Genomic DNA, 23,106 nt, shown 5'->3' with positions numbered 1-23,106 from the left:
ATATATATAAAGCAATGCAAACAATTATTGAGCTTCATCTTCTGGACAAGAATGCCAAGTTATTCTCTCTTCATAAAAAGCAATTACAATTTGAGGACACTTCATATTTGCCTCTTTTGCCAGCACCAAATCTGCCTCATCTGAATCTGACGTGGCCCATTTCTAGGGGCCAAGGAATGAACACAGAGACAAAGAGACACAGACACACACAAAGATGGTACAGGACTGCAGCCACTACAAAGAGACACAGACACACAAAAACGGTATAAGACTGCAGCAAATTTCTTGCTGTAGTTTCTTTATTTATAAAACAGCCTGTTTAGCAACTGTCCCACTGCAATTTTTTTGTTCCCACAGTGTCCCGACTCAACACGTCCCTGTTCCTTGTTGTTTCGTCTCCAGCGAGCAGATGTGTTCATCCTGAACTCTCTAGCCCTTACTGTTTTCAGATAAGGGTGCCCTGGACTTGCGTTCAAGCCCCAGGCATATTCTGAGAAAAACAACAAGAAACCATTCCCAGGCAAAATGTCCTCTACAGAATCTTTCCATTTCATAAGAAACATTAATTCTCCACTGCTATCTGTGGCACCAATTATTTTTTCAGCATCAATACCTCTGGCAAAGCCTCTTGGTTTGTCAGCGGCATCTCTTTTCTTCTTTGATTTGCTATCATTAGATTCACTGTCAGATAAAGATTTTCTTTTTGTACCATCTTCTTCTTTACCAGCTTTTTGAGAATTAAGAAATGCTTCAATTAACTCTGGACAATCCAAATTTTCTTCAGGTTCCCAAGTATTGTCAGCATCTGTAGATCCCTTCCACTTCAGGAAATATTCCACTTTCCCATTTACTACAAGTCGATCCAGTACTTTTTCCACCACAAATTCTTCAGTCTCTGCCTCTTCAACCTTTTTACTCTTCCCATTCTATTTCTTTCCCATTTTTTGCAATGTAGTTTTATTGGAGGCTATTTTTTATTGCAGACTTGAAGAGCTATTATTCACCACTTCAGAGGTGCCTCGGGTCACAGGTCTACAGCGTCTCTCGTTCAACATTTTATTCTGCAGCTTATAAGAGTATAGATAGAAAAAAAATCATACAGTTATGTATATTTTTATGATGTCAATAAGAATTTTGCTGTGATTGAAGAATTTTTTGACATGTTGCTGATTACAAGCAAATCAGGAAATTTTTTACTTGTGTATATTGAAAAAAGTCTTAAAAATATTAATATAATGTAAGCAGGTAGTATCATGACTAGTACATGTGAGTAGATGTTAATGCCATCCTTGTTATGAAATGTATATCCAATGTTGCAAAGTTTTGCAGGGACCCTGAATTTACATTTGTTCATTGGCAGATCCACCAAGAATTATTTGCTTTGTGGTATAAGGTTTAAATAGAGCTTATTATGGGCATAGTAGTTGCCATTACCCACCCCTGAATGGCTTGAACGACAGACAGTTCAAACTTAGAGGAAAAAGGGGTACAGTATGGTGGTCAGCTTCCCTTTATAGCCTAGGTACTCACCTCAAATATGAAATCTACTATGCAGAGTCAATCATGTCTGGAAAAGAATCAACTCATTTCTTTAAGATACTGACTAAAACTAAATAACCCCATCTCATTCTCCCACCATTTCCTTTACCTATACCCTTGTTAAAGTTAACCTACAAAATTCTATACTTGGCATTGGAATTCCAAATACAAGATTTGACATTAACCCTAGCATAGAAGAAAAAGTGTCAGATGTCTGGTTTGCACATCAAAACAGTAATAAATAAATAAATGGTAATAAATAATAAAAGAAAAATGTAATCATTAATTATTGCTATTTTTAATTGGAAATTTTTTCATTTTTAATTTAAAATATCACTACTATGAATTTTTCCTCTATCTCATATGCTTACCCCATATTTAGAGAAAATTGTATTACTTTTCTGGTAGCTTATTTTTCTTACAACTAGCCTGATTTGCTCATTTAAGGTACCTCTCAGTCTCCTGTAGACATTTGAGTTTGACATCTGTATGAGGTAATATTTTAGCTATTCCTCCCCCTACCTCTAGTGTTTACCCTTCAAGAGAAGGAAAAGTTTATTGGCAGTTCAGAAGACTGTGTCATTGAAGGAAGAGACTACTTTGGGTTCATTTCTATGTGCTCAGCACATACTACAGTAGTTATTCAATGGGTCTTTATTAGATGAATGGATGGATGGATGAATGTGCTTTGGTTGAAGACAGAACATATGCCAAGAACTCTTTGGGGATGGAAGTTGTATTTCAATCTCATTTGAGTTTAATATTGAGGATAATCATTCTCCTTTTCTTTCAACTTCTCCATGTTGACCCTTCTCTGCCTTAGATGCCTATACAACAGCTGAAGTAGTTTATTCTTGGACTCTTGGGAAGAACAAATCTGTGGAAGTTGCACAGGATGGCTCTCGCCTGAACCAGTATGACCTGCTGGGCCATGTTGTTGGGACAGAGATAATCCGGTCTAGCACAGGTATTTGACTTATTTTATTTAACAAACATGCCAGTCACTGCTCTAAGTACTTATAATTTATATACTATTCAAAAATGTTGTGACAAAGGTACTATTATCATGAGGAAACAGAAGCTTATAGAAGTTCAGTAATTTGCCCCATGTCACAGTTATGCAATGGAAGAACCAAAATCTGAACCCAGGCATATTGGCTTCCAAGACCATTTTCTTGTCTTAACCATGATGTTCTGCTACCTCTTGGGGAGTGGGGCAGAAGGTCAAGGTCATTAGAGCATAAAAGAGAAAGCAGAGAGAGGCCATTCTTGAGGGGAAGAGATGAGCTTTGATCCTAAAGGTTTCATCAAGACATTTCCTTAACTCAGATAATGCTGAGGTGGCACATTAACACATTAACTGCCATGTGAGTTGTATTTAACTCATGGTAGTTTTGAGCCCGGGGCCTCATGAAACATATGTAACTCACACTTCTCTTTACCTTGGGAGCCTCGTGGTGTGCAGGCAACTCATGTTGCCATGCTGTAGCATGCATGTTACGTGAGGGGTGGCCCCTGGGCTGAATCCTGCAATTGGATCTTACTTGTTGATGTTCTTATTGTTACAATTAATATTGACAATTTAATTGCATATAACTCACACAGAGAACAATAAAAAATAACAAATTTTTCATTAAATTGAAAAGATCATTTTATTTTCAAAGTTTTTTATTCTATTTTTGTAATAAAACACTGTGGTCCCAAGGAAATTTTTTTTTCTATTGTGGCAGCCAATGTGTTAATAACCCCAGAAAAGGTCAGGCACATAGCCAGGAGGTTTGGGGAGTAGCCATGGAATTATTTTCTTAAGTGGACAACTGACCTCAGAAAAAAGCTTGTTTGGCAAAATCCGCCAGCTCTTATCGATGGCTAATCCTTGGATATTGACAAATGAAACTAGAGACTTAAATTCTATAGCCTTAAGTTCTGCGCATTTGGAAACTGATCAGTTCACCTGGCCTGAGGAAGAAGGTACCCTGAATCCCAACTAACCTCAGGGTATTTGTCAAAATGGAGTATATACTGGGGCCCACATATCATGTAACATTTTTTGTCATGAAATGATGGGAGCTTTCAACAAGAATTTTCAAGCAACACTTGTCTCTGTGCAATCACAATTATAAATGAAGTAGGGTGCTCTTATCCTTCTGTTTCATTATTTGAACATAAACTGTTCCCTCTCATAATGTCACCATATGCCATCTTGTCTGCTCCCTGTCCTCCATCCATCTCAGGACCAGGAGAAGTTACCTGAAAAAAGTGGCCTTTGAAATGGATTTGAAAAACGAACAGGGTTTAGAGATCTGGAATTAGTATGAGGAAAGGCAATACTGAGGTATCAAAAGTTCAAAGATAGGAGAGAACACGGCCTGTTGGGGAAGCTGCAAGCTGTTCAGAATAAGATGCCAAAGAAATACACAGTGTAGGACTGCAAAAGGGGTGGTGGGCACGCTCTCCTCTGCCAGGGCCCTGGGATGATGGCTGGCAGGCCTTAGCGGCTGGACCAGGCTGAGTGGCACAAGCAGGCACGGTGTGGCTGGCCTGAGTCTGAAGAGTCCCCTCCCTCCCCAGGGGTGAGAGTTGGCTGCTGAGTCCAAGTGCCCGCTTCGGAGGAAGCAGTAGAGGTGGCCGGCGATGGATGGACCCGGGCCACTTGGGCCCCATCCCTTTGCTCGAGGAGCATTCGATGCCATCGTGCTTGGGGTTACCAGGGCCACTACACGGGCCAGGGCTTTCATCCCTGGGAGTGTGGCCTGGGGCTAGTCGCTCACCCTCCCGGGCTCCATTTGCTCAGGGTGAAGCGGGGAGGACGATGTATTTCCCACCGCGGGTTGCGTCTGTGCCGCCAGGCATCGTGCCCTGATTCCTGGACTGTGTGTGTACAGCGCCCGCCTGGCGAGAGGACGCGCTCCACAAAGGGACACTGGCATTGTTATCCCTGCCCAGGGCCCCATCGAAGGGCAGAGCCCAGGCAACTGCCTGGGAAGCTGGGTCTTCTTGCAGCAGCTGGGACCTGGGTGCAGCCCCAGGAGGCTTCGCGCGAGGCTGCCTGAATCTGCGCCACTAATGACTGCCCTCAAAGGACAGAGACACCCCCCCACCCCGCCATCCTCACCAGCTGTGGTGGCCTGGGTATTTGTCTGCTGTGCCCACCTCTGGGGGTACCTGCTGCCCAGGGAATCCAGGTCTGTGCCCCCCACTTTTATAGGAGAGAGAGCAGAAAGAGGCATCCCAAGAGGGTATTGGAGCACACCTGTCCACATCTGAATGACAGTCTGTGCCGCCCTCTTCAGGCCTCCTGGACATAAGCCTCATGAGCAGGGAGTTGTCCTTGTCCCCTTGAGTACTTCCTTGTTCTCTCTGCAGATCCATCTCACTGGAGAGGGATGGGGAGAGTGGTAGCATTCTGCCATCCTGGTCAGCAGTTCCACCTCCCCAAGCAGGGAGAGGGGCTGTTCAGCAGGCCTCAAGGGCCCTCCTGCCCCTTCATCTGTCCTACTATGCCCTGTAGGGGTGAGGGGAAACTTCCCTTATCCCCCAAAGTTTGCCTAAAGATCAACCTACCAATAAGGCAGATTAATAAGAGAAAGGTTTATTTACCAAGCATGTGGGGAGAATCACAGAGTGATTACTCAATATCCCAATGAAGTCCAGATATTTTTATACCTGTCCTTTTGGAGGGGAGGGGGAGATGAAGAGTACAGGTAAGTCTGTTTAAGGGCAACAAATGGTGCTAAGGGAGGATGAATGGGTGGGAGAAACAGATTGACTTGTAAATGCTTCTCTTTGCAAATTAAATTAACCTGAGGGACAAGTATTATATTTAAATGATTTGGGCTAGGTCTGGTTGCATTCTTGATTTCCTTTTCTGTAGTATGGTGAGGTAACAGGGAGAGGAAGGGAACTCAATTGTTCTTTTGATCTTTTGATCCGGTCAGTCCGGTTTACGCAGATAGAGGGAAAGCCCCCTCTAATGCTTTTTGATCTTGAATGGCCTGTAATTCAAAATATTCCTTATACCAAGGAGTCTTATTTTGGGGTGATATTTCCTGAGCTCCTTCACCCCCTTATGTGTTTGAACAGAGGAGCTGGCCTCCTGCTTCAAGGGGAGCTGGGGCCACTTCCACTGCCGCTACTCCTCCTGCTACCTCTGTTTCTCATCAGGGCCCGCTGCCTTTCTGCTTTCTTCCCCATCCTGAGCTTACAGGAAAAGAGGAAGGAGGCTGGGAAGGAGATGAGGCTGCAGCATCACCAGCACAAAACAGCAGGGCACAACTCAGCTGGGCCCTAGAGGCAGAAGAACTCCCCTTCCTCCCTCCCCCTCCCACCCCCGCTGGGATTTCCAACCTGAGGGAGATAATTCTCTGCATCTATTCACTCTGCTCACCTCCCTGTCCCTCCTGGGCACTGCCTTCCTGGCTTCAACTCTAGAGACCAATCATTGGCTACCCAAGCAGCCCCAGTTCTCTTTTTATTTGGTTAAAACACTGTTTCATCTTTATCACACAGACAATACACGGTCGTGATGGGAACATTAGAAATACACAGAGGAGCAAATATTGGAAATTAAAATACTCTTTGATTCCACTATCTAGAAAAATCTTAGAATATTTTGTAAATTAACTCATTATTGTACATTTTGGTATTTAAGCAGTTTCCTTTTGCATATTTTATACAAATATGTATTTATATAAATGGAGCTATACTCTTGATGCCATTTTATAAGCTCTTTTCTATTTAATTTTATATTCTAAACACATTTTCATGTCACTAAATGTACTGGATCCGAATAAAATATACACAAATTTACTAACAATATGTTAACAATTAGAATGTACACACATTCATTATTACCTGTTTCAGTTACTTTAAATTTAAAAAATTTATCCTCTAAGGCCAGAGCATTCTTTACATTGATATAATATGTGTTGTTACTGGGAAGTGCAGCATCTCAACGTGAAACTTAGAAAAATAATATCTTTATTTGTAATGCTCTCATGTATATGAATTATAATCTATTTAACCAATTATCTATTACGTTCTGTGTTTTAATGCTGTAAACAAAACTGTGAAGACCCTCCTTTTCATATAGCATTTTGCTCCTGTGTAATTATCTGCCTAGGATACAGACAGAATATTGAGATTGCTATTTCAGAAAGTAGACACATTAAAAAAATTTAATACATACTGACAAACTGCTATTCTGAAAGGTTAAACAATTCACACTCCCATTATCAGTGTATGAGCATGCCAGTTTTCCCCCACCCTTGGCAACACAGGTAGTATGGGTTGAACTGTGCCCTCTGAAAAGATGTTGAAGTCCTAATCACCAGTACCTCAGAATGTGACCTTATCTGAAAACAGCATAGTTGCAAATGTAATTATTTAAGATAAAGTCATACTGCAATAGGGAAGGCCCTAATCCAATATAACTGATATCCTTATAAAAGGGGAAAATTTGGACACACACACACACACACACACACACACACACGGGAGGAGAACACCAGGTGAACATGAAGGCAGAGATTGGGGTGATGCTTCTAAGTCAAAGAAAGCCAAAGATTGCCAGCAAACAACTTGAAGCTAAGAAGAGGCAAGGAAGGAGTTCCCTACAGGTTTCCCAGGGAGCACAGCCCTGCTGACACCACAGTTTCAGATTTCTAGCCTCTGGAACTGTGAGAGAATACATTTGTTTTGTTTTAATTCACCCAATCTGTGGTACTTTGTTATGGCAGCCCTAGCAAACTAATGCAACAGGATATTGTCATTTTTGTTTTCTTATTATTGATCAAAATGATACATGGACATGGTGTTGGAATTAATAATGATCAATTTTTTAGCATGTAATATGTTCCAAGCATTGCGTTGAGGACACGTATTAACTCATTTAACCCTTGAACAACATTCTGAGATGGGCAGTGTTATTATCTCAGGTTGGTAGATAAGGAAATCAAGGTTCAGACAGATTAAATAATTTTCCAAGGGTCACACAGTTGGTAAGTGGTAGAGCAAGGTTTGAAAACAAGGGCAGCAACCTGGCTCCAAGGTCTACATTCATAATCACAACATGAACTCTCCCTTTTTACTTTTAAAATTTTTTTTTATTTCAGCATATTACGACGGTATAAATGTTTAGGTTACCTATATTGCCTTTGCCCCATCCGAGTCAGAGCTTCAAGCATGTCAATCCCTCAGATGGTGCGTACCGCATCCATTAGGTGTGTTTATACCCATCCCCTCCTCCCCCTCCCATCTTCCCAACACGCAATGAATGTTATTGCTACATGTGCATTTAAGTGTTGATCAGTTAAAACCAACTTAATGGTGAGTACATGTGGCACTTTTTTTTCTATTCTTAGGATACTTCACTTAGTAGAATGGGTTCCAGCTCTATCTAGGATAATACAAGAGGTGCTAGATCTCCACTGTTTTTTGTGGCTGAGTAGAACTCATGGTATACATGTACCACATTTCATCAATCCACTCATGTATTGATGGGCACTTAGGTTGTTTGAAACCAGAGAAGACCCCGTATAGCAAAAGGAATCTTAAGCAAAAAGAACAAACTGGGAGGCATCAATTTACCAGAGTTTAAGCTATACTATAAGGCTATAGTAACTAAAAGATCATGGTACTGGCACAAGAACAGAGACATAGACCAATGGAACAGAATTGAGAATCCAGATATAAAACCATCCTCATATAGCCATCTAATCTTTGAGAAAGCAGACAAAAACTTACACTGGGAAAAAGAATCCTTATTCAATAAATGGTGCTAGGAAAACTGGATAGCCACATATAGAAGACTGAAACAGGATCTGCACCTTTCACCTCTCACAAAAATCAACTCATGGTGGATAATAGACTTAAACCTAAGGCATGAAACTATAAGAACTCTAGAAGAAAATGTTGGAAAACTCTTCTAGACATTGGCCTAGGCAAAGAATTTATGAAGAAAACTCCAAAGGCAATCACAGCAACAACAAAAATAAATACATGAGCCCTGATCAAATTAAAAAAGCTTCTGCACAGCAAGGAAACTATCATGAGAACAAACAGACAACCTACAGAATGGGAGAAAATATTTGCATGTTACACACCTGATAAATGGCTGATAACTAGAATCTATTTAGAACTCAGGAAAATCAGCAAAAAAAACCCAACCCTATCAAAAAGTGCACAAAAGACATGAACAGAAACTTTTCAAAAGAAGATAGACTAATGGCTAACAAACATATGAAAAAATGCTCAACATCTCTAATCATCAGGGAAATGCAAATCAAAACCACAATGAGATATCACTTATCTCCAGTGAGAATGGCCTTTATCAAAAAGTCCCCAAACAATAAATGTTGGCATGGATGTGGAGAGATAGGAACACTCATACACTGCTGGTTGGACTGTAAACTAGTACAACCTCTGTGGAAAGCAATATGGAGATACCTGAAAGAGATACAAGTAGAACTGCCATTTGATCCAGCAATCCCACTACTGGGAATCTACCCAAAAGTACAAACGACATTCTATAAAAAAGGCATTTGCACTAGAATGTTTATAGCAGCACAATTCCCTTTATACTTTTGATTTAGAGAGAGTGAAGGAAGGAAGTGAGGAAGGAAGGGAGGGCAACAAGTAAAGGAAAGAAAAGAAAAAGAAAAAAGAAAAAATCAAATAACAGAAAGGTTTATACTGAAAAGTAGCATTCCCCATTTTAACCACTTGTGTTTTATTTCTCATGGTTCTCTCCATAGTTATAAATAATGAGTTTATACTGCTATCTCTTCATTTTTTACTTGAGGAATAAGAATGAAATCCTAAGCTCCCTGCCTACTGAATGGACACCCTCTTGGTCAGAGAAACCCCAGAGAAATCTTAAAACTGAGTTCTGGGTCATGACAGGAAGTCAGGCATGCCTTGCTATGCCCCCTCCTTTGTTAACCACGGAGTGGTTCTAACCAGACTGTGGAGTATGCACATGAAGAGTTTTGAATGTTCTCTGCTTCACCTCTTGATACTAGAGGGCTGCTATTTTTTGTACATGCAACCTATGAAGGGTTATAAAGTTCAGTTGCGCAGGGGCATGTTTCTCCTTTTCTACATAATCATGACTTCTCCCATAGCTTGTTAAATAGGTATATGAGACCACCCTGCTCAGCATAAATTTCTGTTCCCATTGTCCCTCCCTAGAAGTACATGCTCTGAGCTTCAACCCAAGGCTATTGCTTCTCAGCCTGCCAGAATGGTCGGACACCCTGCAGGCTTCAATGCTTCATGAGAAATAAAACTCTGCTTTCCAAATTTATAAACCTCGTTATCTCTTCAGTTGATGTACCATTAGAGAAGAAATGTAATACCCTACTCTGAAGTATATGAGTGCTTAGCTTACTTGGATTACTCCTTACCTTCTTTCCCCTCCACCATGCTCATTCCAAGTCTTGATAGCTGGATGGAATAGTTACCTGTATTTCTTATTCTATCAACCCTTCTGTCCTCATCTCCTTTCTTCCAACTTCTGCCAGCTAAAATTTTGCTTTCATTGTGTTAATGGAAGCCAAACTCTGTAAAATAATTTTAAAGAGATTTATTCTGAGCCGAATTTGAGGACCACGACCCAAGGCCACGCCCAAGAAGCCTTGAGCAAGTGGACTCACTGTGGTTGGGTTACAGTTTGATTCTATGCATTTCAGGGAGACAGGAGTTACAGGTAAAGTCATAAATCAATACGTGGGAGGCATACATTGGTTTGGCCCAAAAAGGTGGTCCATCTCGAAGGGGGGGTGGGTTACAGGTTATAGGTGGTTTTAAAGATTCTTTGACTTGTAATTGGTTAAAGACATGAAGATTTGTCTAAAGGCTTGGAATGTTTTAAGATAAGGAAGTGTTAATCAGAGACAAGCCATGGGACACATATTTGTTGTGCAAATTGAGGACCTGCAGGTTGGTCTTGCATACCTTAGGACTGTTAATGGGTTACAGAGGATGTCTCCATGAACTGAGGGAGGCATGATGAGGCATGTCTGACCTCCCTCCTCGTGGCAGACAATTTAGTTTTAAGATATCCCCTTGGCCAGGAGGGGGTCCATTCAGTCAGCATGTGGGATGGGGGAGGGAGCCTTAAGATTTTATTTTAGTTCACAATTGTCAAAACAGATTAAAATGTACATTTAGTTCTTGGGGTAGGCAGAATAATGGCCCTCCAAAGATGTCCACATTTTACTCCCCAGAACCTGCGAACATGTTAGCTTACATGGCAAGGGGGATTAAGGTTCCTAATCAGCAGGTTTCAAAGTAAAGAGATCATCCTGGATTATCCAGGTGGGCCCAATGTAACCATGACTGTCCTTATAAAGTGGAGGCAAGAAGACCATAGTCAGAGAGAAAATTATTAGAAGATGCATTGCTGCTGGTTTTAAAGATGAAAAAGGGGAGCACAAGACAAGAAATGCAGGGAGCCTTGAGAAGCTGGAAAAGGCAAGAAAATGTGTTCTTCCCTAAAGCCACCAGAAAAGAATGCAGCCCCACCCACATGGTGATTTTAGCACAGTGAGACCCGTTTTAGACATCTGACCTCCAGAAGTGTAAGAATATAAATTTGTGCTGTGTTAAACCACTGAGTTTATGGTAATTTGTTAAAATATCAATACCAATTAATAGGAAACTAATACAATTCTATACCTATAATTAAGTCTTCAATACTTTCTCTATTCTTTTTCTACATGACATTATTTTGATTATTGTAGATAAATGTGTTCAAACTAGTTTTGAAACTGGCATATATAAAATATAATATATAGATATATAAATAATATTTCTAGGAAGATACAGAAGAGGCTGTTAACTCTAGTTATCTAAAGGAAGGAGAAATGAGATGGGTGATTTGGGAGCACATGTGAGAGGGAGACATTTTGCCGCACACCCTTTTATATCTATTGATTTAGGCACCATATAAATATTATTACCTCACACATATGTATACTGATTTTATTGTGACTGTGCTCTTCCACATAGGGTCCAGCATATGAATGGGAAGCTTTGCCAGAGAAAGGCCTCACAATCCATGGATGTTCTGTTTGGTATGACAGGCTTTCTCTCCAAATGCTGTCAGTCCTCAGTATGAAGTTGCTCTAAGCAGAGGCCTTCTGCTCTTTGCTCCAGATTCAAATATGTTTTAAATAAATGAATGAAATTTCTCAAAATTTGTGGCTAGTTTTTGATACTGGGGAGGTGAGGGGAAACTTCCCCTTTCCCCTGAAAGTTTGCTGAAAGATCAACTCACAATTAAGGCAGATTAATAAGAGGAAGAAGTTTATTTACTGTGTGCATGGGGAGAATCACAGAGTGATTACTCAGCCTCCCAATGAAATCCAGACATTTTTATACATGCCTTTTAGAGGGGAGGGGGGAGATGAACAGTATAAGTAATTCTGTTTAGGCAATAAATGGTTGCTAGGGAAGATGAATAGTTACTTGGGAGAATGAATGGATGGGGGGAAAGAGATTGATTTGTAAATTAACCTGAGAGACAAGTATTATGTTTAAAATGATTTGGGTCAGGTCTGGTTGCATTCTTTTTTTTTTTTTTTTTTTTTGTTTTGAGACAGAGTCTCACTGTGTTGCCCAGGCTAGAGTGCCATGGCGTCATCCTAGCTCACAGCAACCTCAAACTCCTGGGCTCAAGCGATCCTTCTGCCTCAGCCTCCCAAGTAGCTGGGACTACAGGCATGCATCACCATGCCTGGCTAATTTTTTCTATATACTTTTAGTTGTCCGATTAATTTCTTTCTATTTTTAGTAGAGACGGGGTCTCACTCTCGCTCAGGCTGGTTTTGAACTCCTGAGCTCAAACAATCCGCCCGCCTTGGCCTCCCAGAGTGCTAGGATGGTTGCATTCTTGATTTCATTTGCTGCAATATAGTGAGATAATAGGGAGGGGAAGGGAAGTCCATTGTTCTTTTGGTGGGTCTGTCTGGTTATGCAGATAGAGGGAAAGCCCGTTTGAAGGGCCTGTTGATTTGTGAGGCCCTTTAATTCAAAATACTCTTTATACCAAGAAGTCATATTTTGGGGTGAAATTTCCTGAGCTCCTTTATTCCATTCCTTATTTTTCCTCATTTAGCAAATTATTACATGAATTTTCTGAAAGGATAGTTTGGGTGCATGATCTCATTTTTCCATCTTTCCTAGAAATTTGATCAGTTGTCAGAATAACGGTTTTCTCCTTATTGTCATTGCATATATTATCTCTGTAGATGTGTCAAACATGTTAGTCAAGACAAAGCAGAAAACAGGAGAGTGAAAGAGACACAAAGAGAAACCAGAGAGATGGACATAAAAAAACAGGAGGCAAGATAAAGAACAAGTAACAAAGAGAGATGGAAAAATACCAAAGATGGATTTAAGAAAATATATTCACTTACTTTCTATAATGAGTTAATTTGCCAAGCTATTTAAAAAATCCCCTTGTGTGTTTCACAACTTTGGATACTAGCTAAGTTGTGAATGTGTTTTATATTGTATCCTCAAATATTTCACACTTAACACAGATGGAGCTTAATAGGCCAGAATGCCAAGGCAGGGGAAAATTCCTCAAACCACTTAAAGGGTCATCCTTCAAAATAAATGCAGAGAGAGGCAGCAATAGAGGCAAGGAGGGAAGGAATCTAACAATCCACTTTAGGAAAATATATTCAGTTATATAAAACATTAATTAGCTAAATTGTTCTGCATTTCTGATCCATAGATAACTAATTTGTGAATACATATGCATCATATATTTTACATTGTACCCTTTAATATTTCACACACAACACAGATGGTACCTAATGAGCTTAATAAGCTGGGGCACAAGGGTGGAAATAAGATGGGGGAAGTTGGGAAAATCTTCCAATCTGGTTAACGCTTCAGTTCTCACTTCGGTGGAGAAAAAGATGTAGAGAGATACAAAATATCAGAGTTGTATTTAAGAAAACCTATTTGGTTAATTGGCACAATGAATTAATTTGCTAATCTTTCTGAAAGTCCACTTGTAATTTTCAGCCATAGAAATGATTCAAACTGTGAATACCTGTGAATGTGCAAAAGAGGCTTTCCATTGTCCCTTTGACTATTTCACATGGAATGCAGATAAATATGCAAATACAAGGGCAGAAACAGTAAATCTTCTCAACCTAGTTAAAGACTTCAATTTTCACTAAGGACAATTCTCTTTGCCTTTTTGGAAGAGAGACAGCAAGACAGAAAGAGAAGGAAAGAAGGGTAGAAAAGGAGAAGATTGAAGAAAATCAATTTGTTCAACTGTTTTGAATCAGTTATTCAAAACAAATGCTTATTTTTATCAGCTTTTGAAAAGTCCATTTACTTTGCCTTTCAGATCCATAGACTGTAACTAATTTATGAATAATATTTATTTCGTATTTGAGATATTAATACTAAATATTTCACATAATCAGAGCTAGAACTAATAGGTAGGGGTTCCTGAGTGTGAGACTAAGAAGGGGAAGGGGGAAAATTGTTCAAGCTAATCAAAGTCTAACTCTCATGAAAAAGTAATACCTCAAGGCCCTCTCAGCAAGGCAAAGAGTGAAGGGAAGGAAAAGGAGAGAAAAGAATAGTGATGGACATACATAGGAGAGAGAAAACAAAGAAAGAAAAGGATTGAAAAAGAAGCAGAGAGAAAGAAAAGAAGTAGAAACTCCGAAGTTGTAATAAGGAAAAACATTTCATGGTTTTGTATGAGATGCTTTGCTAAATTAAAAATAAGCCTACTTGTATTTTTCATATTCACATAAACAAGCTAGGATGTGAATACACACACAATATGGATTGTATACTCAGCTTTGGATGACCAGATGGTGCTTCCTAGGCTTAGGTACAAGGGAGTGGGTAGGGTAGGAAAGTGGGAAATTACCTCATTTGGGAATCCTGCCAAAACCAAATGTGGGTGGAGGGAGAGGGGTGGAAAATAAGAAGCTTTGATAAGAGAGCTATTAGAGCAGTCAGATTGCAAGGTCTTTGTGGACTATTTTCTTTGAAAGATAGTAAACCATTGGAGGTTCTTGAACATAAAGGAGACAGGATCCAACTTGTGTTTTAATAAGTTCACTTTGGCTGCTGTACTATGAATGCATTAAAGAGGAGGCAAGGATAGAAGTAAGGAGGCCACTTAGGAAACTATTAGAGCACTCTAGGTGAGAGATGGTAGTGGGTTAGACCAGGGTGGTAGCAGTGGAGGTGGTGAGAAGTGGCCAAATTATGTATATATTTTGAAGAAAGAACTGAAAGAGTTTCCTGATTGATTGATTTTGTGTGTGTGTGTGTGTGTGTGTGTGCACCCATGCACAAGTAAGAGAGAGAAAGGGGGGGGGAGAGAGAGAGAGAGAGAGAGAGAGAGAGAGAGAGAGAGAGAGAGAGAAAGCACCTGAAAGGTAACATTTACTGATTTACTGAGATGGGAAAGTCTGTTGGAGGAGCCAGTTTGGAGGGAGATGGGGGATAGGAAGAATGAAAGTCAAGGTTTGCACATGTTAGGTGAAGATGCCTATTAGATCTCCAAGTAGTGACATCTAATAGATAGTTGAATATGTAAATCTAGAGTTGAGTAAGGAACCCTAGGGCTCCTGTAACAAAGTATCACAAACTGGACAACTTAAAACAACAAAAATTTATTGTTTCACAGTTCTGGAGGCTAGAAGTCTGAAGTCAAGGCATCGGCAAGGTTAGTTCCTTCTAGAGGATCTGAGGGACAATCTGCCTCATGCCTCTTCCTAGCTTCTGGTGGTTGCTGGCACTCCTTGACACATAGATGCCTCTCTGCTTCTGTTATTGTATGGTATTTTCCTTGTGTGTCTCTCTTTTCTTTCTATGATATCAGTCATATTGGATTAAGGGCCCACCCTACTCCAGTATGGCCTTATCTTAACTAATTATATCTACAACAATCCTTTTCTCAAATATGGTCCTGTTCTGAGGTATTGAGGGTTAGGAATTCACCATGTCTTCTTTGGGGGGACACAATTCAATCCATAACAAGTAGAAGCCCAGGCAGAAGATATGCACTGGAGAGTTATGAGAGTTTAAGGCACTAAAGACATAGGCTGAATGAGAATGACAAGAGAGTGAGTGCGACAGGAAAGAGAATTACAAGTACAGAATCTTGACATCCTCCAATATTTAGAAATTAAAAGGAATAGCAAAGGCGACCGGGGGTAGGGGGGGAGAAGGGGGAGTGGTCAGTGAAGTAGAAGGGAAACCAGAAGAGTATCATGGCCTAGAAGTTCTGTGAAGAGAATGATTCCAGGAAGATAAAGGGCTCAGCTATGTAAAATACTGCTGACAAATCCAGTAAGACTAAAACTGACCAACAGGTTTAACAATGTGGAGTGATAATTAGTACCTACTGCACAGAATTGTGAGAAGGATGTAAGTTAATACTCCCAAAACACTCAGAAAACTGTTTGACACACAGTAAGAGTGCAATAAGTGTTCACTCTTATTTTGGGCATGGGGTAATGTAGGTCAACCCACATTCTGCTATGTGAACTTTTGGTTCTAACCGAGTAAGTCCATTAGAACAGCAGAGTATAATGTTTAAAAAGCATAAACTGTGGAGCCAACCTATCTGGGCTTGAATTTGGGCTCTACTACTTACTAGCTGGGTAGCCTGTGTAAGTTGCTCAATCTGTCTTTGCCTCAGTCTCTTGACCTATAAAATTACGATAATAATAGTACCTACCTCATAGGGTTATTGTGAAGATTAAATATTTTAATAATGTTAAAGTTCTAGATGAGTGCCTATCATATAGCAAGTACTATAGAAAAAATGGTTATTTCTTATTATTATTTAAATGAGGACATTGATTTACTTGGATGAACTTGTGTTAAAATTGTTCTCAGCAAGCTGTATTGGTACACTGTTAGCTTTTTTTTTTTCTCCACACAAAAAGAACACTGTTGGATGATTATTAAAGAGCTCTGATTATATGGACTTGGGAGGTACTGGTGTAATAGAGGGGATGGCCTGAGAAAAAACAGCAAAAATGTTTCCTGTCTCTTTGAAACTTCCCCCACTCTTTTTGGGAGCTAGAGCCTGCATCCCTGCCTCAGGCCAGCAGTCAGGCAGGGCAGGGGTATGTCTTTTGTTCTTTGCACTACAGGAATTGGAACCATCCTGGCAGAGGTCCTGGGAGGTCCAAGCAGATTCTGGATATAAAAGGATCAGAACCATCAACAGTAGTTGAACAATGATACCCTGAACCTGAGAACCCTCCCCTTAAAAGCTCTGTATTTTTGCTTATGGGGGAGGAATTTGGTACTTGGAGACAATAGTCTGCCATTGGCCTCCTTTGCCGGCAAATTAACAAATTCCTCTTTCCTTCTCCTCCTCAAACCACTTGTTCTCGTTCTTCTGATGCAGCCTCGAGGACAAGTGCTGAGCTTTCGGTAACACTGCAATGTCTTGTCTTACATATCAGATTAAGGAGGTTTGTGAAATGAATGGGACCCCAACTTGATTTAACAATGTTTATGTAGCTATATGTCACCTAATTTTACTCTCTCTCTAGGAGAATACGTCGTCATGACAACCCACTTCCATCTCAAACGAAAAATTGGCTACTTTGTGATCCAGACCTACTTGCCATGTATCATGACTGTCATTCTGTCACAAGTGTCTTTCTGGCTCAATAGAGAGTCTGTCCCTGCCCGAACGGTCTTTGGTGAGTGTTACTTTATGGAGAATGGGGGAGAGACATTTGCAAGGATTTACCATGGGCTGTCAGATTAAAGGCGAGAAAGGTAGAAGAATGCCTAGAGAGAATTAGAGCAATGTCTGAAGCTAGCAGTAGTAACTGAATCATCAGATTGTGGGGTTTCAGGCAATGAAATTCTTAACAAGGAAGTAAGAATAAGAAGAATGTTAAGTAATGAGATTACTGAAATGTTTCCTGTTTCAGTCAAGTTTGCCCCAGGAGCTGGGAAGGGACTGAGCCTTCAGTGAAAAGGAGAGGAATTTAGTGCACAGACTAGACAAGGTAAAGGGTGGGAGAGCAAGCTGACAAGACAAGTAGATTAGGGGCTTTTTTAAGACCCATTTTTTAATATGACCATCAGACTTTTCTGCTTCTCCTCTAGCCTTTTTGAAAGTATGAATTATCTGATATTTAGTAAAGGTTGCACAAAGTTTGAAGAGTCTCTCAATAGTACCTACAATCAAAAGAATTTTCTTCAGTATGAGTTTACTGATGTCCAGGAAGAGGTTTACATGTCATTAGCACCTTTTTCTCACAGACTTACAACACATAGAACATTTTCGCATGTTTTTCCCACTGTAGCAGATAATTATTAATTAATCCTTTTCAGCTACTAAACTGTCCCCATGGCAATGGTGGCTGTGCAGCATATGCTTGAGTATACCTGGTATCCACACAGAAGGCATTCCTACTGATATTCTGAAACTGTACTGGGTAATGAAATAAATAGTAAATGATATTTCAAGAAAAATCAGCATTGTAGGTCCAGTATAGGAGGAGATAGCAATGGAGAAAGAGAAAGAGTGACGTGTAAAGTAGGAAAAAGAAAAAAAAAACAATCAGAAGGGTGTGATATCATGGGAGTCAAAAGAGGAAAGTATATCAAGAAGCAGGGAATAATCATCTGGGATGAATTCTGTTGTACATTTACATAAGATGCAGATAGAAACTGTTTGGTATAGTGATGTACTTGATTGTTAGTGATCTTGAAAAGAACAGTTCTAGTGAAGCGGAAGGAGCAGAAGCTATGTGCTAATAGGTTAAAGATGCCAATTTTGGGAAATATATAAAACCAGATACCCTGAAAAACCTTCCTCTACAAAATCCTAGAAAAGCTAGGTAAAACATAGAAACGATTCTTAACATCTGAGCACATAAGAAATTAAAGGAAGTACTCAGGGGACCAAGTGGAAGAAGGAACTGAAAACTGGAGTGTTGATCACACGAACTGATACAGTTGTGGCAGGAAGATAAGATAGGTGGATGGACTACTGGCCTTGGTACACAAGAGTTTTAGTGTTAAGGTTACACAAGGAAGGCATTGAGCCTAAGTGAAGTTACAGGTTAGAACCAAGATTGTGGCAGGTTGAATATTGGCCCCCAAAGATATCCACGTCCCAGTCCCTGGAACCTGTGAATGTGACCTATATGGAAGCATAAGTTTGCATATGTGATTAAGTTAAGGATCGTGGGATCGGGAGCTTATCCTGGATTATGTGGATGGGCCCTAAATGCAATCACAATATCCTTATAAGAGTGAGGCAGAGGGAGATTTGACTGTACAGGAGAAATCAGTGTGATGATGGAAGGAGGAGAGATTTAAAGATGCTCTGCTGTTGGTTTTGAATAAAGAGGAAGGGGCCCATGAGCCAAGGAATCCAAGTAATGCAGCTCTAGAAGCTAGAGAAGGCAATGGATTATCTCTCTAGAGCCTCCAGAGGGAGTATATCCCTGCTGACACCTTGACTTAAGCCCAGTGAAACTGATTTCAGACTGCTGGCATCCAGAACAGTAAGAATACATTGGTGTTGTTTTATGCAACTAAATTTGTGGTTGTTTCTTACATAAGATGTAGGAAATTAATACAAGGGCCCCTTCCATAAATCTAATACCATTGAAAGGTTATGTCCTCATTGCAAAAGAATACTAGAAAAATACACCTATCAGTGTAGAGAGACAATAAGGAAGCATATTTATTTTGGCCTGGGATCCATGTGAAATATGGGATTGCTTGATAATTTATTTTTTAATTCAAACTTGGCCTCACATTAATTTAGGATTCATATTTACAATAATTTCAGTGATGTGAGAACCTGCAAGTTGAAATGTTAATTTAAAAAGTGATTGTGGAATTTTTATATAAGACAAAAGAGCCAAGAATAGCCAATGTCCTCCTTAAAAAAATACATAATTGAGAGACTTGCTCCAAGAGATGTCAAAAGTGATTAACAAGTTATAGTAACTAAGACAATGTATTACTGACATAAAGAAAAGAAAAACAAATAAATGAATAGCTATAGAGAGCCTAAAAGTGGAGCCACATATATTGAAACTTGATTTATGACAAAGATGGCATTGGAGAGAATTAATATGAGTTTGATCACAGACTTTAATTTAAAAGCTAGGAAGGAGCCAAGATGGTGGATGAGAAAAGCCACCAGTCAGAGTGTCTCTGCAAAAAAGACAGATTTTAGAAGAAAGTGAAGAAAAATAAACTAGCAGAAAAATGTAGATCGGGTGAGGGTTGGAAGGAAGGGTGCCTGAAACTACAGGAGACTCCACGGGAAGATGGTGCGGAGGAAAACTAGAAGGAGAAATGTCCCTGAGAGGCTTGGAGATCAGCCACAAGGGTAGGTGGAGAAGATAACTTTACCCTCCCTTGCATCTCGGACTGTTGGTGGGCTCCTGAGCGGTTGGAGAGACCTGCCATCAGCAGCCCAGAGACGGCTCCCGCCAGTGAGCGGTGGCCTCTTGCGGACACGGTGCCAGGCTCCCAGCTCCTCGGGGCACCTCCCCGTGAGCAGACCCGAGCCAATCAGCAGACGCCATAATACTGCATTATCCCCTTCCCCTTCCCTACCCGTGGGTGCCCAGAGAGACAATTTAGCCATCACACGGAGGCATCTCCAAGCAACAGGACCTTTCCTTTTGGGGCCCTACAGCAGACTGAGGGGTACTCAGACTGTGAGCTCCCTACCCGCCAGCCCTCCCAAGTGCTGCTTGCTTGGGGACTCCAGGAGAGTAGGGCAAATCCCGAGGTGGAGTGAAATAGATCCAGCTTGGGCACCCTGTAGGTGATTCGAGACCAGCACCCCTCCCCCTGGCAGGGTCAGAAATTGATCTCCAGGGCCCAGGGGACAGGCCTGCAGACCAGACCCCGTACACCTAGGTCAGGATCGCACTGCTCCTGGGAACAGAAAGGAGATCTGTGAAAGAGCCTACTGAGGAGTGTGCGCCTTCAAGGGCAGATCAGCGTGCCTGAGTGGCAACCCTCCTCCCAAAAGAGGGCTGTGCACCCAGCTTAGGCTGTGATCCTGGGTAGGGAACCTCCTGGCGCATGTTATAGCCAGGGGAGATCCATCGGCCTGAGGTCCCGCTTGCTGGCAGAGGCCTGGGAGAGGCCACGGAGAGGGGGAGACTGGAGGGGAGCGATACCTGCTCCAGAGTGCGGGTCTCAGACAGCCCCACCCCCTAAGCCGAGACTTTTCAGCTGAGTGGAGCCATTTCAGCCCCTCCTGGCAGCTTTGCACAGAAGCAAAGAACAGAACTGTAAACCCTGCTAACAGCATTTGTGGAACTTGAGGGAAGGCTTTCCCAACCCAGCCCCACCCAGACTCACTACCTGACCTGCCCCCACTGTGGTAGAGAATAAGGACAAACCTGGAAGGCCCCAGCCACCACCCGAGGCACAAGAGGGCCTCTCCAAAGGAACAAGAGCTGGCTACAGGACCCAAAAATAGCACTGCAGCTCGCGCCTCCAAGCAAGTGCCACCTACTGAAAGGGAGGTCATTCTGAACACCCTTTTGCTGCATCTACTGATTCATCATAAAGTGTGTGGTCGAATCTCACCAACAAACACCACCTACTGGTGGTGAGACTAAATGGGGCATGTCATTATCCAAACGAAAACCTAGAGGCAAGAAGGAACAACGGATCCAGATGGGAAGGAACCAGTGAAAGAATTCTGGAAGTATGAAAAATCAAACGGAAAGCACACCCCCAAAGAGGAATAACAGCTCTCTAGCAATTGACATTAACCAAACTCGGAACACTAAAATGAAAAAAGAATTCCAAACATGGATTGTAAGAAAACTAAATGATATGCAAGAAAAAATGGAAAACCAAAACAAACAAATCACAAAAAAAAAAAAAATCCAGGACTTGGAAGAAAAATTCACTACAGAAATTGAAATATTAAAGAAAAATCAAACCGACCTCCTGGAAATGAAGGACTTATTCAGGGAACTATAAAACACAGTGGAAAGCCTCAAGAACAGGGTAGATCAAACAGAAGAAAGAATCTCACAGATTGAAGACAACTCTTTCCAATTAAATAAGTCAGTCACAGAGATTGAGCAGAAAATTAAGAGAAAAGAAATAAGCCTACAAGAAATGTGGGATTATGTGAAAAAACCGAACCTGAGGGTGAGAGGGATTCCAGAAGGTGAAGAAGAAAACAGGCAAGGGCTGGATAAGCTATTTAAAGAATTAATAGAGGAGAATTTCCCAGGCCTTGCTAAAAATCTAGATATACAGGTACAAGAAGTTCAACGGACCCCGGGGAGATTCAATGGAAATGGGAAGACACCACGTCATGCAGTCATCAGATTGACCAAAATATCCACTAAAGAGGCCCTTCTACGAGCTGTAAGGTGAAAGAAACAAGTAACATGCAAAGGAAAGCCCATCAGAATAACTCCAGATTTCTCAACTGAAACCCTACAAGCAAGAAGAGACTGCGGCCCCATTCTCACTCTTCTGAAACAGAATAATGCCCAGCGTAAAATCTTGTACCCTGCAAAACTAAGTTTCATATATGAAGGAGAAATAAAGACATTCTCAGATAAACAAAGACTGAGGGAATTCACCATACAAGACCAGCTCTCCAAGAAGTACTCAAAACAGAATTACACAAGGATCAGCACAATAAACACTTACGAAAGTAAAACCACTCAAAAGTTAAAGATCAAAGGCCAGATTCCACAATGGCTCCAGAGAGAAAACAAAGCAACAAAATGCAACACAACAGAATGAACAGTAATTCACCCCACTTATCAGTTCTCTCAATAAATGTGAGTGGCTTGAACTCCCCTCTCAAGAGACATAGGCTGGCCGAATGGATAAAAAAAACCAAGCCAAGTATCTGCTGTATCCAGGAAATGCATCTAACATGCAAGGATGCATTTAGACTCAAGGTAAAGGGGTGGAAATCAATATTGAAGCAAATGAAAGCGAAAAGAAGGCCAATGTGGCAGTTTTGATCTCAGATAACTTAGTTTTTAAACCAACAAAAGTAATGAAAGACAAAGAGGGTCACTATATAATGGTAAAGGGTACAGTTCAACAAGAAGACATAAAAATTCTAAATACATATGCACCCAACTTAGGTGCACCCAGATTCATAAAGCAAACTCTACTTGATCTAAACAAATTGATAGACAGCAACACCATAATAGTCGGAGACTTCAAAACCCCACTGACAGCACAGGACAGATCCTTCAAACAGAAAATTAACAAATAAACAATAGACTTAAACAGAACTCTAGAACAAATGGGCTTGACTGACATTTACAGGACATTCTACCCAAAAACCACTGAATATACGTTGTTCTCATCAGCTCATGGGACATTCTCAAAGACTGACCTTATTCTAGGACACAAAGCATGTCTCAAAAAATTTTAAAAAATAGAAATCATACCATGCATCTTCTCAGATCACAGTGGAATAAAAATAGAAATCAACCCCAACAGAAACTCTCCTCTCTACACAAAGTCACGGAAATTAAACAATCTTCTGCTGAACGATTCCTTCATAAA

The 23,106-nt window shown here is 40.8% G+C and overlaps 1 protein-coding gene and 1 pseudogene across 2 annotated transcripts in view; one reads left to right on the top strand and one right to left on the bottom strand.

Annotated features, from left to right (window-relative positions):
• The window catches only part of GABRA3 (gamma-aminobutyric acid (GABA) A receptor, alpha 3), a 270,276-nt gene that overhangs the window by 209,602 nt on the left and 37,568 nt on the right, over window positions 1–23,106 (top strand). For both annotated transcript variants that reach the window (XM_012659949.1, XM_012659948.1), the window contains 2 exons: window positions 2,363–2,506; window positions 17,103–17,255. In XM_012659949.1, the coding sequence (XP_012515403.1) occupies window positions 2,363–2,506; window positions 17,103–17,255 (297 nt within the window). The remainder of the gene's footprint in view (window positions 1–2,362; window positions 2,507–17,102; window positions 17,256–23,106) is intronic.
• LOC105822892 lies at window positions 25–965 on the bottom strand (annotated as a pseudogene).

The sequence above is a fragment of the Propithecus coquereli genome, unplaced genomic scaffold (assembly GCF_000956105.1).
Source record: "Propithecus coquereli isolate 6110/MARCELLA unplaced genomic scaffold, Pcoq_1.0 Scaffold643, whole genome shotgun sequence".
NCBI classification, from domain to species: domain Eukaryota; kingdom Metazoa; phylum Chordata; class Mammalia; order Primates; family Indriidae; genus Propithecus; species Propithecus coquereli.
The sequence above is the reverse complement of the archived record's forward strand: the minus strand, read 5'-3'. Positions and strand labels throughout refer to the sequence as shown.